The 18,667-nt window shown below is 34.5% G+C and overlaps 2 protein-coding genes across 2 annotated transcripts; both read right to left on the minus strand.

Annotated features, from left to right (window-relative positions):
• Nucleotides 1-774: 774 nt before the first annotated feature.
• On the minus strand, nt 775-4,073 carry LOC116022015 (MADS-box protein EJ2-like). Its single transcript, XM_031262558.1, has 8 exons — nt 3,633-4,073; nt 2,647-2,719; nt 2,350-2,411; nt 2,035-2,134; nt 1,891-1,932; nt 1,648-1,689; nt 1,437-1,528; nt 775-1,086 (listed from the first exon to the last, which is right to left on the minus strand). The coding sequence occupies exons 1-8, from the start codon at nt 3,815-3,817 to the stop codon at nt 999-1,001; spliced, it is 684 nt and encodes a 227-aa protein (XP_031118418.1). The 5' UTR covers nt 3,818-4,073; the 3' UTR covers nt 775-998.
• A 4,919-nt stretch (nt 4,074-8,992) lies between these two features.
• LOC116023274 (UDP-arabinopyranose mutase 3) lies at nt 8,993-11,431 on the minus strand. Its single transcript, XM_031264262.1, has 4 exons — nt 11,099-11,431; nt 10,101-10,351; nt 9,837-10,005; nt 8,993-9,582 (listed from the first exon to the last, which is right to left on the minus strand). The coding sequence occupies exons 1-4, from the start codon at nt 11,429-11,431 to the stop codon at nt 9,244-9,246; spliced, it is 1,092 nt and encodes a 363-aa protein (XP_031120122.1). The 3' UTR covers nt 8,993-9,243.
• Between the last annotated feature and the right edge of the window lie 7,236 nt (nt 11,432-18,667).

The raw sequence follows: 18,667 nt of genomic DNA on the forward strand, positions 1-18,667 counted from the left end.
TTTAAATTTATAAATAAGGTAGGATTAAGTGATCAACAACAACTCCTAAGTGCCTATGTAAAACTATACCACAAGAAACTAATACAAAATACACTCGTTCTTGAGCTGCAGTTTTACCTAGTGCATATGTTTTTAGTGCATTTTAAATATCATATGATAGACTTTGTAATTTTGTGTGATGCATATATATTTGCATCCAAACGTGCATGATCACTTGATCGATATGGATCCGTTTTTTGTATAACCTAGTTTTTGTTTTTGTTTTTTTAGTTTGACCACAAGTTTTCTCGATCAGTTAGTCAATTGAGACAATACATCGAGAGTAATTATATTTGTACCGGATTATAAGAGCTCAAAAGCAACAAACCACTCTTAATTTCACTAATGAATAAACTTGTTTATTTTATGTATTATTGGTTTGAAGTTTGATGCCATATTTGATTGACTTTTATCATTAGTCTTTATATATTTATTTATACATAGATCATATCAAATATTATGTAAAGAACAAAAAATGAAAAGACTGACCTAAAATCGTAGTGATATGGATGGAATATAATTATCATATTTAAAGATCACGAGTTCATTTATTTTTAATATTTTTCTGATATACACTATACTTTGAAATAGTACCATCTTTGCAAGTTTCATTTATCACCCCAAAAAAATAAAAAGATTATTTTAGCTAATAACCATTCACACATAATAAGTTTGATGATACACATACTAGCTATAACTTCATACAATTGCATAAAATATTAATAATATGTCCCGAGGTACATTTATGTTCCAATATTTATTCATAATCATACATAAAATATCATATTCTTGTATATGTAACATCTTAATTATATCATGAAGACTTACTAGATAGCCTCAGCAATAATTACAGCAGTAAAAGTAAAAACCAAAAATGACAACAAAACATACACAAATACACAATGTTAATATATATCTGATCTGCTGGTCTTATTCAAACATCTATTATTTATAGTTCTTCAGAGCATCCACCCAGGAATGAATCCATTAATGTTGTGTGCTGATGAGACTTCAGCATTTATCTCATCAGACCCAACATGATGAAACCTGAAAACCAGCAAATTAAGTGCACAATTAAGCATTATTTTAAGGTTTGATATGTTATTATCATTAGTATAAACATTGTTTTTTCTTTTTGTCAGGCCATAAGGTGTCTTGAGTAGGCCCTAACTGTAGAAAACACCTTTAAACTCGTACCATATTAGACTAATCCCTGTTCCAAGACCAGTCCAACTAAGGGGCAAAGTGCTGACCATATTGGTTTTTCCATACAAGAGGGGGTTCGGACTCCCGACTTCTATTAAGAGATAAGAGTGCATGGCCACTCACGCCAACCAAGCTGGTTTATAAACATTGTTATTTAGTATCCTTAAACACTGGTAATTAAACTTTCATACCCTATCTGGGATGTTGTTGAGTTCACTCCCACAGGCTGAAAGAACCCCACCGCAGGTTGCTGGTGAATGGTGGCAGCTGTCCTCTCCTCCAACTATATATCACACCATCAAATCATTTTAAGCGGGTAAAAACGGATTTTAAAGTTGAGAGTTATTCGGGATTAATGAACAAAAAATAGAGCAAAAATGTTATTTATTTATTTATTTTTACCTTCATTTTTAGGAGATTATTTGCATCTACCAATGCCAGCTCCTGAAATTATAATAGAATATAACACAAGAAAATATATTACTCCATAGTTTTGGAATATGTATAGCGGGCTCGATTAAGAGGCTGAGATGTTCGTGACCTTCAGATACGAGAATGAACTCGATTCACTTGACCACTTTTGATTATATTTCTTATGGGATTTTGGTGATGATAACATTACTTTGGAGTAATCTAAATTCTTACCTTTTGTTGGAGCTCTACAAGCTGATTCATCATAGATTGGGTCTGCAAATCCCAAATTAAAGGAAAGAACAAATCATGGCAAACTTATAGTAATTATTATAAGTTAGTCATAATAATTAGTTAATTCAAGTAATATTTAACTACCTTTGTGGATCGAATTTGGCTCAAAGAAGACTCTACTTGGTGCTCAAGTTGCCCTAGTTCCTTTATGCTCAAGGGACCAAGATCTTCCCCAAGAAGGTTTCTACAATCAAAGAATTACAATCAAATGGAGCCTTACCCTAAATAGTACTATACGGTTCAAGCTATATCATATAACTTTGAAACTTAAACATTGAAGTATTATATTTCTTTTTTTATGAAAATGTAAGATAGATCGATAGACTTTTCATATTTTTGTCACATTTTTCTAAATATTGAATGTGAGACTTCAATTAGTTGAGACTTTAATCAATTCACCTTTGAGATCGTTGCAGGAGCTCAACCTTAGCCTTTAACTTCAGATATTCATGGTAGTTGTCCTGTTCCAAAACACTATCGTCGTTATATATGCATCATCATCGTATAGTTCGTCAGAATTGTATAAGAAAATGTTATAACGTCGTAATATTAAAGATAAAAATAAAAAGGCTAAAACATGTAAATAACATGACACGAATTGAATGTCGTGTCTGTTTACTAATCGGTTTAATATAATATTGTAAAAACTCGACTCGTACATTGATATATATACGAAAGATATACATAACGCCTCACCTGAGTGTTAGATTGGTTGGCCTCCAATGAAGCATAATTGCAGCGATGGTACTTTTCCAGGGTCTTCATCATGCTAATATTTTGGGGAAAAAAACAAATAATAACTAAATAGAGCTTTCATTAGATGACGAGAAAAATCGGCAGTGTAAGTTATTATACATTTGGTATTCCATTCTTGTGTAATATGACGCCAAATACACAAGAAAGATACAAAAATCATGTTTCACCGAACTAACTCGCCCACTCCTTTCAAGGCAAATAAAAAGAATTTATTACTCTAACGTTACTTTGGTTACGTTAGATATGGCCTTCTTGGTTTCAGTCGAGGTCAGATATGAGCAAATTAGACTGGTCATCTTAGTCCTTGTTTAACCTAGATTGATTTATTTTCTCGTGATTCTATACCAATTAAGATTACAAGGTAGAATTTAACTACACTGTGTAATAATAGCGGTAAGTTTGTCTGTCTTCAAAAAGAAAAAGTATTATATAAAGATCCAATTTATTACCTCGTGGTTTCATACAAAACAAGGTTTCCTTCCTAGTATCACCTAATTACACAATGGTTAAAACCCTACCTGGTCAGATCGATATTCCATCAAATATAGTAATAATTTTTATAAAGATTCCATCATATACACATACTTATCTGCGTATGTATCTATAGAGAGAGAGAGGGTCAGTGGGTGTTTAAAGATTTACAGACGCTTTGGAGAAACAGCCTACCCAGACAGCCTAGTGATCCATTAAACAATTTTTTTTTTTAAAAGAAAATCATCAAAACAATTAAATGCTGAAAATCCCAGCAAGGGATTCAAGCAAGAACGCCCAATTTTGCGATTTGGGAGTTTGATCTATGAGATAGCATAGGTTTAAAAGCGAAGGAGAGGGATAGGTTCATTCGAGGAAATTAAGGATTACAGTGTAAACCTAGGAAGGGTTTGATGATATGAATATGCAGAGAGAGAGAGGGAGAGAGAGAGTACCTAGAGCTGCTACAAAACTCGAAGAGTTTACCACGGTTGGAGAAGATGATGAGAGCCACCTCAGCATCGCAGAGAATAGAGAGTTCATATGCTTTCTTGAGAAGCCCATTTCTCCTCTTAGCAAAAGTGACCTGCCTGTTTATCTTGTTCTCTATTCTCTTTAGCTCAACTTTTCCCCTTCCCATTTCTCTCTCTAGCTAGCTGCTCAGGAGATCTTTCTCTTTTCTCTCTCTCAAGTGTGAGTGATGAAGTTGCTTAGCACACTCTTTTGAGAGATGATGGATGGTAGGAGAGAAATGAAATGAAATGATCTGAGTGAGTGAGTGGTATTATTCCAGACTGAAATGGTAGCTATTAAGAAGACACTACTTTTTTGGTAGTGCGAGGAATTTAAAGGGGCAGTAGGTGCCTAAAATGGAGCAGTGGAGAAAGGAATATTGTAGTGGCCTGCCTGGTGAAGATACATGAACTATATATGCTGCATATATATATACTTCTAATTCAAGCTTAAACAAAACAATTTCCACTTTTTAATTAACTCTGATCTCCAGAGTTCAGCTTGTGAGAGTTAGACTTTCTTGTTTTAACCGGTCAGTTATAGACAAACTAAGTTGGTTTACCTCTTTATAGTTCTTTACCGGCTAAAGTTATAAGGCGGCAGTCTTCACCTAGAGCGCACATTTGAATATGTTGTAGACTTTCCCGTAAATCAAATAATGTTGTGGTATATGATTTTACCTAGATTTTTATAGTTCTTGTTTGTGATAGGCAATGTTAAATAATGAAGGTAATTTGTGAAAAACCTTCCAACTTTAATTTTTTTTATATATAGATGTAATGTTCAGTAGTTTGAATATGCAACTTTTAAGATGCTTGAAGAGATTATATGCTATTTTCTTTATTTTATATTGATTGTGTGCAGCACTCTATTTGCAAAGACTCGAGATTGAGGTTGCCTGGTCAAGCTAACTCGAATGGAAAATCAGAAATGTTGATTTGATTTTAGTGTAAGATTTTTAATTTAATCTGATACTAAATTGAAACTGAAATATATGTATAAACCAATCAAAATTAAACTTAGATGGAAATTTAAGCTGCAATACTTAAAAGCAATCAAAATAATTAGCATCTCCTGAGCAAGTGGCAAGTTTTCGTTGCTGCATAGTTTGGGTTTTGGTACAACAACAAAAGAGGTGAAATATGTTCCACATTGTCCTCTTAGTATGATTATTTCTTTTGTGTAATTTGTAGATTATTATACTGAAGCAGATCGAATTTGTGTAATTTGTAGATTATTACACGAGTTTACTCTATTTACGTTTTCTAGTTTACGTCAGACTAATCACACTCTCTAGTTTTCCATCCTCATTCATCTTACTGTATGCACTTGGGGAGTCCAACTCTAGAAACTGGCAGGGGAGCCCAACTCCAATAATGTTTTTTGAAGTGGGGTTTGTTACCTTCAACCTATCGCCTTCAGCCATGACTTGAGGTCAGATGATCAACCACTATACTAGTTTTGAAAGAATTTTTTTTTCCATTAGTTGATTATTTGAGTCATGGCTTCATATGCATAAGCTCGAAGAAGATCCCTCAAAGGCTCAAACAATTTGGTGGGTGACCTAGAATCATTGTACGCTATCCTCTAACCTGCCCTAAATGTCAAATTATTACCACATGCAAATCTAACAGAAGTAGGTGGATAAAAAGATCTCTTAGATAAATTGTCATTTAAGTAAGAATCAAACTTTATATATAAACACGACTCAAGTTAAATTTAAATTTAAATTAGTGTCACAATAATAAAAGTACCTGACACCGCAAAACACCACTATAAAAAAAAAGTACCTAATAATAACTACATTCAACTACGTACAGACTAAGATGTTAACTGATTATGACCTATCAATGTAGCGTGGGCTTTCAAAAATATCGATTGGTCTCTTTTGTGTGTGACATTTTGGAAACCCTTTCAACGTGAACACTTCACTATATTTTCAAGTCATTATCAAATCTCTCTAAGCTACTGTAAGTCATTAAAGCACCCCATTTGAAATTCAGACCACTTAAAATCACCTATAAAATAAAAAGTCTCTAATATTTTTGTAAGATTAAAATTATAATGTTTATGATTCAATTAAGCATTAATTTAGTATAAAACAAATTTTAAATATTTATATATTGGGCTTGAATTTTACATCAATCGATGGGTGGAGGCTTAGAACAACTAATTTAACTGTTAGATAAATGTCAGATTGGGCGGAGGCTTAGAGGGTCGAGTTCAACATATGTTATCGAAACGTGGTGTTGACTGTTATGTAAGTATAAAGAAATAAAGTTGCGTTTTTATTACTACCTAACTGTATGACTGTATCTTTTGACATAGTGGTAAGCGCTTAATTTAACAATTGGTTTTAGAGCAAATACTTGGAGGGTCGAGTCCAATATCCCATCATCAAAAGTAACATTGACGTACTACTATAAAAATGTAGAAAAATAAAATTGTATATGTCGCTGACTAGCTATAACTAGTGGTAAATATTTGATCTAGAGAGTATGAGATAGTGAGGGTCTCTTTTAGCTTAATGGACAAACAATGCACTTTCTGAATTCTTGTTCATGGGTAGGTGGACTGAAATTCTTTTTATTTATTGTAAATAATTTATTTATCTATCGATATATTTCTACTATATTTTATTTTATTTTCCATTTCCCCTTTTCATCTCTACCATCCAACCCCATAAGAAAAATCTTGAAACAGAATCCATCATATCCTTGCATATAACTTTATCATCCATCGTAATGTCAAGTCAGAAGCTGTGGGTTTTTTTTTCTAAAATACTTTCAACCCGACAATGTTTATCAATTTCACATCTTAATTATCATGACAAACGAATTTTATATTCAAAAATTTTTTATATAAAATTATAAATGTATATTGCTCAACAAATTTTTTTTTATTGTATATTGTGTACTTATCATTTCAAAATTTTTTATCAATACACTCTCAATCAAACTCGTTATGTCATTATATACAGTCTTCTTAGTACAATTTATATTTTTTTTATGTAATTTGTGAGTTATTAACCCAGTTAAAAAAATACTCTGTAATACTTGGTATATTATAAAAAATTAAGCATATTTAAAATATTTAGAGATAATCTCAATTAAATTAATTAGACTGTTTACTTAAAACTAAAAAATTACAAATTGGACTCTATCTTCTTAAAGTAGATTCTCTTACCTCGCCCGTCACTCAAAATGACAGGGTGGTAACTATAGCATTGGGCTTAATGCACTGTAAAAACGGCTGTAAATTTACGAGAGGATCAGGTAGGGAGACAGTTGACACGTGTCGCAATGAAATAACCTTATTATCCAACGGTAACTCGAGTGTCTTCTACTTTTGGTCAGCCAATCACGACGCATGCTAATGGATGCACAAAGGAATCAGACCTCGGATTTAGTAAAAACTAAAATACAAATAATAAAAAATAATAATTAAAAAAAAAAAGAGAAAGACATCTTCATTTTTTTTTTCAAATTTATTTTGGAATTACACTAATGTTTCGAACGATTATTGTGAAATTTGAACAGAAAAAAAAAGTAATTAATTAAAATTTAAATTATTTTAGTTGATTTTGTGTAATGATATTAATATGTGGTGGAATTAATGCTGGATAGATTATTTGTAGCGGGGGAGGGGTGAATGAGTACACCTTGAGGACCTATTTTGAATTTGATTGGGGCTTGTCAATATGAGCTGACAAAGCGTGGGGTATTGAGTTGAGACAATTAATGTTCTTGCCGTGCTTTGTCTTCAATTTGATTTGAGTGCTGATGTGCTTTGATACGGTCCTTTTTCACTTTTGTTGGTGCTAGTGGATGATATTCCATGATTTTCTGGTTCAAGGGAGGTGGGGTTTCCTTCTTTAATGATTCAAGATAAAAATTATTACTTATATTTTTAATGTCACTTTTAATTTTATTAAGCCGCTAAAGTGACAAATTTTAATTCATTTGTCAAGATTCAAGTAATACGAAAAGGTTAAACGGAGCACATGGAAATGCAGGACATGAAGAAAACTACATTGTACCTTACTCCGTATCCTGAACAATCATGAAGATAGAGATGGCAATAAACCATATATGCCTCTATCATGTATCATCATCATTGTCCTTCCTAAACTCAATACGGGTATCGTCTACTATTAAAACTCGTCTTAGCTTATTAAAATTCAAGAGAGCCGAATATTCAATATTATTTGACTTATTGCCATCTCTAATTATAATTAGCCTCTATCATCATGTGTCAATGTCCTTCATAAGTTGGGCTATATCCACATTATACAGTCCTCTACTGCTGCTAAAAGTTACATATACTGTGTGTCTGCAGAGTTTCTTCCTCTTGCTGCAAATGGTCCATCCAAAGAGGTACAACTAATGAGTGCATTGGTTGCATGGAGTGGATCAAAAGCCATTTTCAGTGCCCCCAATATTTATTGGAAATTGAAGACTTAGCTTGTGGGTGCTGATACAATATTTGGCCATGTGTTTAGTTGGTTTAAATGTTTAATTTCCTTAGCTTGCTGGTGGAATCCACTTCCATTGTTCTCCCTCAACCAACCAACCAATTAGTTTCATCCTATCCATTGCATCAAGCCTCATCCTATCCCCAACCCCAAGGGCCCTTCACGCCCCTGCCCAACAGAGCATCTGGTAGAATGTGTAACACAGAGGCTAGACCTTTGCTTACTGCACACAAGAAACCCACCATTGGTGAGACTCGATTCCTAGTCTTTCTTTCCAAACTTCACAGCCTGAGTCAGTTTTATTACAACCCTGCTATTTGAAGATCTTGTATGAATGGCTTTATCACGGTGTCGATTCCTAGTCTTTCTTTCCAAATTTCACAGCCTGAGTCAGTTTTATTACAACCCTGCTATTTGAAGATCTTGTATGAATGGCTTTATCACGGTGTCAATAATAGTTGTTTTGGTGTCTGAAGATCGATCTTGTTAGAGTAAATTTAACACGTACGGTGTCTGTAATAGTTGTTTTTTGTGTCTACATATGCAGTAAAAAAAACACAATCTTGATGATTAATGAGCATACAGTTAAGGAAACATATGTTTGTGTGTGATAAGGATGTAGCCCAATTAGCATTTTGGGCAAGTTTGCCCCTATAGAGTTGAGCATCAACAAAACATCCATTTTATCTGATATTTGATCTGTTTACTGTGATGGTTGTTTTTAACTATATTAACTGTCATAGCTAGCATTCTTCAAGAATTCAAGCAGCCTCAATCATGGTGGACAGAAATCCAACAAATTAAAGAAAAATAAAAAATTCCTAAAACTTTAAGAATCTGAGTCTTTCATAAGCTGGTAATCAAAGAATAATGCCCAATGTATTTAAATCAAATGCATAAACATAGATAGTTTGCAACTCATTGAAGAATAAATATTTAAAAAGGACTAAAGAACCTCTTCACCAAACCCTATAAATAGTCCAAAGCCTTCTGCAAAAGGATGGTCAAACAAGATATACCATTGGCACAAGCCTATGCCTCTGAGAAATCTATATTTGGATCTATTAATAATTTAATCTCTACTTTGAGCTGCCATTTGGTAATTTGGTGGCATCTCCAGATGGGTTCAGCTCATCCCAAGCTTGGATCCATGTGACCATGGCATCTGCCAGCTTGTTAAAGTAATCGTCAATCTTGCCAAGCTTCGCTTTCACTTGCTTCGCCAGCTCGAGGTAGCACGCCTGGACAGTGGTGCAGTCCTTCGGGAGAGTCACAGCCTGGAAAAACGGGATCAGCTCCTCTTGCCAGTAGATGCCCTTGTACTCCTTCTTGAGGTTCACGAAAGGATTGCTCGCTTTGCTGTGCCAGATGTAGGGCAAACCGGTCTTCACTCCTAACCCGAGGTGGTCACAGATCACCTGGCATCGGGGGAACAATAGTCTTTTATAAAAGAAATAAAAGAAAGAAATATATACTCTATAAAGATTTTAGAGTTTTCGTTAAGCGATCTGCGGATCAGACAGCCCATCTGTTAGCTAGGCAGTCTGTTTCTACAGCTGATTGAATGGAGTGATTCGTGAATCCTCTTTCCATCATTTGTAATGCTTTGTCTTCGGACTTGATTTAATTTAAAATGCATTGTGCAAAAAAAAAAAATTAGAGTTTAGATTACCTTAGTACACCAGCCAGCCCACATATCATCGTAGCGACCAATAGGCTGTCCATCACCCATGAGTCCAAAATACATGGCAGGGCCAATGAGTTCGCGGTTGAATGCCAAATTCATACCACACATTGGGAAAATGGTTCCCTTTGGTATTGTCATTATCGCATCAACATACCTGGAAAACAATAGCAACGGGGGGTTAGTGACCACGTTATAAGGTAGGAGTGTGAAGAAACAAAAGAAAACAAAACACATTGAGCTGTTAGGCACCTAGTGTTCCTCTCAAGAGGCTTGACAAGCTGAGTGGGGGCATCATAATCCGGGATGTTAAGCCAGAGACCATGAGAAACAGCGGTTGGTACACCTTCACGGAGACTGAATGGATACCCACGGACAAAATCTGCACCATCTCGGTATGGATCATACAAGGTGTTGAAGAAAAACGGAGTCGATGGGGACAACAAGTTCTTAATGTGCTGCTCAAGCGCATTAATATCTTTCCCAGATGGATCCTTGGCAACCTTTACATACACAAAACAAACCCAATACATCAAAACCAGATAAAATAGAACACCCCAAACTCAATGCAAGCAAAAGAGATCTCAAATCAAAACACCAAGACAAGATTCACTCAAAACCATCTGAATCCAATTGAAGTAAACAACACATAAACGCATTAAGTTAACATTGCTTAAAACAAACTATTACTGTATAATTGAATCTAAAATCTCTTACATTAATATATCATGGAGGTTTTAGTATCCATCAGGACAGACAACAACACAGAGTTGCCAAAATGCCAACTTTCAAAGGTAATGGAAACTAAACAACAACAACAATACTCAAAGAGATAACAAGAACACAATGCAATCCTTAGTTTAGCTATCATAAAGATGCTAAATTAACAATAAGAGAAAGCTGTTATCACTTATCACTTATCAGTAATGCAGGGCTGTGATCAGTAGAATGCAGATTGGAACTAATTCATTCTATCCAATGATAACCACAAGAGTACAAAACTACAAGTCTATCCAATTCCTAAAAAGTAAAGGCATGGGAATAGGAACTCAGAAATATCCACACCCAGATTCAACAGCAGATCCATTCAAAATTCAAAAGGATCAAATTTTTTGTTATCACTTAAGCAAAGACCAAAATTCAAATTCTACCCACCAGATCAAAAAGCAGTATACGCATAAAAATCCAAACTTTATCAATACCCAGACATAAAGAAACGAAAAAAAAAAAACCCAAAAAACGAAACTTACAAAGCAGTCGTCGTCAATGGTGAAGACATACTTCTTCTTGGACACCATGTACCCAAAGCAACGGCAAGCGGAGTCCTTGAAGGAAATGCATGAGGCCTTGGGTCCAAGAATGCGATTAATATCATTGCGATTGTAGAGCTCGTAATCGAACCCCTCAGGGACCCTAATAGTCTTGGAAGGATCTCCATCCTGGACGATAATCAAATGGTAAGGCTGGAAAAACGGCCTCCACTGCTCGAGGAAGTCCAAGTTCCGAATCGTGGGAATCACGATATCGAGCTCGTCTTTGAGCAGAGGAGTGGCAGGCACAGATGCAGAGGAAGAACCCGCCATTGGTGCGAAAGAGGGGGATTGGAAGGTGGGTCACAGAGCTTGAGAGGTGGAGGAGATCTGAGAGAATTATGGGTTATGATTTGTGTATATATAGGGAAGGGAAAAAGATAGAATTTGCGCAGTGGAGAAGAAGGAATGCAAAAGTTTCGAGGGAGAAGTGCCGGTGAAATGAAACTCCCGAGTATAGAAAGAAAGAACAAAGCACGTGACATGGGGAGAGATGCACGTTACAAGAAGGTGTTTAATGTGTAATCAATTTTTTAACTAATTTCGATTCTGTTATAATATAGTATCCGTTCATGCACAAAGGACCAATATTGTCTCCACAGATGTTCAAATTCGTGATATCGCATTTTGAAAAGTTACCTCATACTACTAGATTATTAATGTGATTGGTATCATTTCACATTGGTTAAGTTGTATAAATTTTCTATATAATTGGCCAATAAAAAAATGCAGTAGTTGATTTGTAGTGCATGAGCATCATCACTTCATCACCCTGGAAAGAGGGGAAGCACTAAGAAAAAAATAATTTAGGAAGAATCATGAAAACTTGCATTTTATGTTATATAATCAAGTAATAATTATAATAAGATTTCAAAAATGCATTTTTTTACGTTTACCTTCTAAAATTTAGGTCTTTATTTTCTCTCCTGACATAAGAGCACTTGTCCGGTGTCACCAGACCAAGTAATTATGAACAAATAGGTTGAGAAAGTAATTATAAACATAGACTGCATTTTAACAGAATTAGTATTATAAAAAAAAAAATTTATAAAGAGTAATTTGAAGCGAAAAAGGAAATGAGAATATTTGCTTACGGCGTAATTGAGGAAAGTTAAAAGAGAAAACGTGAGAAAACGTGGAAATGTCACGTGACGTGCCATGCATGACCGACGTTAACGGCACAGACGGAGCGGTCCAGAAAGGACGCGTGGGGATGTTCATGGGCCGAAGTGGGCCTTGTCGTGCGGGACGGCTTTACGACGGGCCCAACCGTCTTTTCTACGATACACGTGGCAGCCTATTACTTCACGAGATCCGTTGGCCGACGAAATAATTTTGTTTTTTTAGCGAAATTACAACTGGTTTTGTCGGTACTGCCCGTTGAAGAAAAGTCATATTTAAAGCGCCCGACAACGTTTTCAAATTCGAAAATTTTAAGGTGAACTAGGATTAAAAACACCTGTCACCTATGCCTACGTGGCCCAATCGTTATACCCTGCACCACGGTACACATAACAATGTGCACCACGTACGTAAAACGACGTCGTTTTAGTGTTAGTAGATGCGGACGCGAATGACTTAGGGAATTCATTATCTATAATACACATAATTATTATCTATAATACACAGAACGTTTGCCTATAATACACAAAATGGTTGCCCATAATACACAGAATATTGACACAAAATACACAGATGTTAATGGACGCGAATGACTCCAGGGAATTCATTATCTATAATACACATAATCATTATATAGAATACACAGAACGTTTGCCTAGAATACACAGAATGTTTGCCCATAATACACAGAATATTGACGCAAAATACACAGAACTCATCCTCCTTACATTCGAATGCACAAACACATCACAACTTGCGTTAATAACATGAATACACATAATATTTATACAAAATACACAGAACTCATCCTCCTAAACATTCGAATACACAAACACATCACAACATGTGTTACTAACATGAAATCACAACATGTGTTACTAACATGAATACACATAACGGTTGCCTATAATATACAGAACGGTTGCCTAGAATATACAGAATGATTGCCTGGAATACACAGAATATTAACATAAATACAGAGACCGGCCGAAACAGAAAACGTGATTTCCAAAAAAAACGGACGATTATTTTACAATGCTCAAAACGACGTCGTTTAGGTACGTGGTGCACATTGCTATGTGCACCGTGGTGCACAGTATAATTTGCCTACGTGGCTCTATTGGGCTCAAGTTCAAGGCCCAATAATAACCACGGCCCATATGCATTGAGTCCCGAAGGAACTATGGGCTTATCCCGTTTGGGAAGCCCAATCTCTAAGGGGGCAAAAGATCCCAGTTGAGAGGGGGAGTGGTGGCCCAATCTTTGGCAAGGGTCCGCGATACTTGATGGGCCTGTTTAAACAAAATCTTCCTGACCTTACATCTTGTTACCCTATGGGCATCGGCCTGTTTCATCAACTCTAGGTTGTGGATTTGGGCTGGCTACCCAACCCAATACTACTAAATTAGAAAATAAAAAATAATACTAATAAAGAAGACAAAACCCCAAACCAAAGAAGAAGAGAAATTTCTTCTCAAAAATGTTGACTTCCCAACCCTAAGGGTCCCACACCCCAGCTCGACAGCATTTAGAAAGATGTCCCTACTCGACAGTGCATCTAAGAAGATGTAAATCATTGTGAGATTACTCTACACCTCCGCTAGTGAGACTCGATCCCTAGTCTTTTTTTTTTTTCCAAACTTTACCATTGTGACCAACTGAACTACCCAGAAAAGAAATTTGTTTACTTCAATGAACCATTTTTATTGTGTATTCTATGATAACTACACACCTAATATCCCCATACTCATTCAGATGGTGCATTTTTACATAAGTTGAACCCGTGACCTTGAAGTTGCATTAGGAATATGCTTGCCAATTATTAGAAATGGGTCATTCTAAGCATCTCAATGTACATTGGATGAACATTTTGTTCAAATAAAAATGTTACAATTTCCAATTATTTATGGCACCATCATTCATCATTGTAGGCATTAAGTATTCATTAGAGATAAAGGAGAATAGAAAAGCAAAGCACAAAAGATGATGAATCATTACCCAAGTCACAAATGGATCTATCCCCCATTCACACCTGATTGGGATCCAAGAAGCCTAACCAAAACAATCTTTTTTTTTTTTTTTTTTTTTTTTTTATAAATGTGTCCCATGTTAGATCCTGGAATTCTGCGAATGAACATGAAACACAGCCAAGACAGACAGGGAGAACTATATTTGTTTAATGTTAGCAATGGTCCATAACCCTCAAGTTGGAACACATTATTAACACTAAGGGAACTTTCACAGGCAGAATCATTCACTGCATACATGATAAGAAGCAGGAATAAGTTGTCCTCCTCAGCTCTTTGTGTTTTATAATATATATATAATTATGGATCCTTAATCGCGTTTAAGACAGCACTAATACAATATTAGTACGACTGTATATATAATAATCATGCTCTGCTCCATTACTAGCTAGGTTTAATGTTAATTAAATCAAGATGAAATGATGTTTGTGGAATGCCCTTTGAGGTGTTGCTGGGGTTTTTGTGAGAATCTCATAGGCTAAACATTCATCAATAATTGCTAATTGTTAATGATACCTATCTAGCAAAAATTGGCATATGGACCTATGGTCCCCCCACTCCCCCTCACCCCTCCATTGCCAAAAACGATATGATCTAGTTAGTGTAAGGATAAAAAATATCAACACACCTAACATGGGGTAGCATGAACAATTATAATCAAACAAAATACAGACTATTGATTACTGGGTAACCACAAGATAGTTACAAGTTCCACTATCTCGGGCCAGGATTAGCATATTGGCTTCCTTGGTTTATACATGTCAACTATATATGGGCCCAAGTGGGTTAGACAGTTGGTTTGTTAATCACAAAGTTATAAGTTCCATTTTTCGGTGGAGCTATTTATTGCCCTTCTTGATTAGTTTGAGCTAGTCATTTTATACGGGGCAGGTAATAAATGGTCAAAAACAAAGAAAAAAGGGGCTCCTTATGCGTAGTACACAAATGTCTAGCTTCTATGTTCAGTTGAGTTACCATGATTTACATCCTCCCAGATGATTTGCGGTGTGGAGATGTGGGGGCCCTTGGGCTGGGGATTCAACCTTTGAGGAGGAAAAAAAAACAAGGAAAAAAAAGGGAGTTTTATCATCATTCTGCCTCATTCAATTCCCAACTTGTGACTGTCAACTTCGAACTTTTATAGAAGCTAAGTGTGCTTCATGAGAGGAATAAATACAGCTAATCAACTACTTTTGATGTGGTTGTACCATGATTTTAATTGGTATCGATTGATAATGCCAAATGTTTTATGGTATATTCACAACCACTATACAAATTAAATTATTTTATTTATGCATAAAATAGGTGGCTATAACCTATAGGTGGAGAATAATTTGTCACAAGTTCAATTCTTGTCAACATCTTCATAGTCGAATCCATCAAACAAAGTCTTGCAAATGTGTCTAATTTCTTTTGTGTAATTGCAGATCGAAGGTACTAACTGCGCGGATATTCCTTATCACAAAAAATAAAAAATAAAACATGGAAGTTAACTCACAAGCTAACAAAGAACTTATTCTGTGTCAAATTTGAAAGGGAGATCGATGGGGAGATGCAAAATTTGTGTTCTCAAATCAACTTATTTCATGGCCTAAATTATTAAATCAATCAATTTGTATGTTTAGTGCTTTACAACCTTGTTTGATGTCTTTCTTACGTGGTACATAATTTTTGGTCCGACAAGAATGTTGTTATCAAAATATATATATCGTTACTGTATCAATCACGATAACTACTAGGAGCAGATGATAAGAAATGAACAATACTTCTTGTATAAAATTTGGAATAATATCATTTGTCCATAATTTAAGTTGATCAACGATTTAAAAATAATGAAAAAAGAAAAAAAATGAATACTTTTGTAATTATTATGTGTGTTAAAACAAAGTTTCAAAATATATCTATTGATACGTGATAGTGTATCATGATTGATCTTAAAAGTGATATATATATATAACATATAAGTATGACATTTGCATGTTGCTTCGACTCGACCCGTCTCACGAATAAGGATCCATGAGACGGTCTCACACAAGTGTGACCTATATATATATATATATATATTCACCCTAAGTGTTAAATTATGTATAAGACTACTTAAAAGTAAGAATTATTTTTCACTATTTTAAATACTTCAAATTGATTGGCTCTAACATGAGTTAATTAAGATAAGAAGCTGTCATTTAAAAAAAAAAAGAAAAAAACTTTACTTAAACGATAAAATAACTACATTAACAGAGACACGTTATAAAAATTTATCCCAAAATTTAAATTCATCCTCAGAATTTATATTGGAGAATTATGCTTATATCATATTTACAAACAAAGCAACAAACAATTCTAGATACCAAAATCCACTTTTATTTGCCTTTTGGTCTTTCCTTTCTTAGCAACTATAAATTCTTATTATATTGCAACTCATTGGCAAATTAAAGACCAATTGATATTTTTGTTATTTTTTTTAGTCCAACCAAGAGATAATGTTAGACACGATTATGAGTAAGTGCTTAATTATTATATTATAAAGATTGATTTAACGTTAATGAGCATATTCTATTGTGTAAAAGAATAAAAGTAAAAGAATCCTTAACATATCTAACAATGTATTGTAGGATAAATCAAACCTTGGTGCAGAGGTGTTTGATCACATTTTTTTTTGTATTAATTAATTTTTTTTAAAAAGAGAGAAATAATATTTTTACAGCCTGAATTTACCTCTTTGTATTGATATCTTAATATGATACTAAAATTCTTTATATTACGGTGTACTATATTAATGCCAAACACTTTGTGTTCAGTTGGCATTTCTATGGTAGATACTGCCTTTAACTGGCCAGGGACACCAAGTCCAACAACAACAACAACAACAAAAATAACAACAACAACAACAATAATAATAAAGTTTCACGCTGCATACGTTTTACCCATTAAGAACAACTAGAGAAAAATTCTTGTATGGATCCAAGGCCAGATTTTAGGGCGTGCAAGATGTGCGACCGTACAGGGCCCAAAATTTTGGGGGCCCTAGTCCAGCCCTGGCCTAATAGTTAATATATGTATTTGTGATTATATTGGTTTAAAATTATATTTTTGCATCTTTCTCTTTGCAATTTTTTCTTCAATTCGCAGTTTATTTATATTTTGATAGGGCCTCACTTATTTACCAGCACAGGGCCACACAAATAAAAAACCGGTCCTAATGGATCAAGATATATTCGATTTTGTTTTGATTGATATGATATCTATAATATAAATCTTGTTACGCATGTTAAGAGAAATTATAAGTTTATGAGTAACACTTAGGATGTATGACCAAGCGAACTGTCTAAAAAATTTATAAAAAAAAATTATGTTTACAAATGACACTCATAATGTATGGCCAAAATGACTGTCTAGAGAAATTATAAATTTACAAAAAAGGAAATTATAAATTTACGAGTGACATCCATGACGTATGGTGAACGCGATTGCCTCTCAAAAATTCCATGCAAAGCATGCAAAAATGTGATGATTAATATTCCCATTAAAAGGAGGAAATCTTTGGGAAATAAATAGGATAAAGACAAGAGAATTTAGGAGCAAAAAAAACGTATTGGGGGGTCAAAGGAATACTGTCTCATCCTTGTCCTCTACCAATATTGCTTTGCATTACATGACACACATCAATATATGGAACACATAGGAGATGCCCAATATACACATAAACAATTGTTGCTTCTTTCACAAGCTTTCTCGTATATATCTTTTATCATCTCTTTTCATTAAACATATATCCCTATATATTAATTTTGATATTCTGATAATAATACTTTGTTGAGTTGTTCAACTCATGTTACACCAAAGATATATAATATAGTTTGGTTCACAATTATATTCAATAGAACTTATTCAAGAAGTCTCGGGGTAAATGATGCTGGTTTTGGTGTGTGGGCTCAAGTTTAATAAATATTATGGGTGTATGATGGGAAATAAACATACATAAATAGTCACCCTAACAATAGTGTCAAGTCGCACTAATAGTGTCACCCTTTAACAATACACCACGACTTTCCAGTTGGGCTTTGAACATGTATGTGTACCATCAGATTTTATTTTTTTTTTAAAAATTTATAGAAAGTTTCTTTTAGACCAACTTTCTGATCACTTTAAAGATCTTAGAAATATTTCACTTTTATTACCAATCACTCAAACGTTGAGGGTAACACCAATTACTAATAATGCTTGTCGAAAAAATTTGGACTTTTAGTTAGATCGCCTAACATATCCATAACTTTACTACTACTAGTAATCAGAAAGTTAAAACTAGGGTTCATCTCAACTCAGATCAAGTGTTTCTAACCAACATAGCTTTCAAGAGGTA

Source organism: Ipomoea triloba, chromosome 6 (genome assembly GCF_003576645.1).
Source record: "Ipomoea triloba cultivar NCNSP0323 chromosome 6, ASM357664v1".
Classification (NCBI taxonomy): Eukaryota; Viridiplantae; Streptophyta; class Magnoliopsida; order Solanales; family Convolvulaceae; genus Ipomoea; species Ipomoea triloba.

Excerpts from the sequence above, each read along its gene's own strand:
- LOC116022015 (XM_031262558.1), bottom strand. The coding sequence starts at position 3,817 with ATGGGAAGGGGAAAAGTTGAGCTAAAGAGAATAGAGAACAAGATAAAC. Across the intron at positions 2,412-2,646 it reads CCAACCAATCTAACACTCAG|GACAACTACCATGAATATCT; the intron begins GTGAGGCGTTAT and ends GTTTTGGAACAG. Across the intron at positions 1,087-1,436 it reads TCAACAACATCCCAGATAGG|GTTTCATCATGTTGGGTCTG; the intron begins GTATGAAAGTTT and ends GCTGGTTTTCAG.
- LOC116023274 (XM_031264262.1), bottom strand. The coding sequence starts at position 11,431 with ATGGCGGGTTCTTCCTCTGCATCTGTGCCTGCCACTCCTCTGCTCAAA. Across the intron at positions 10,352-11,098 it reads CCATTGACGACGACTGCTTT|GTTGCCAAGGATCCATCTGG; the intron begins GTAAGTTTCGTT and ends GTGTATGTAAAG. Across the intron at positions 10,006-10,100 it reads CCTCTTGAGAGGAACACTAG|GTATGTTGATGCGATAATGA; the intron begins GTGCCTAACAGC and ends ATTGTTTTCCAG.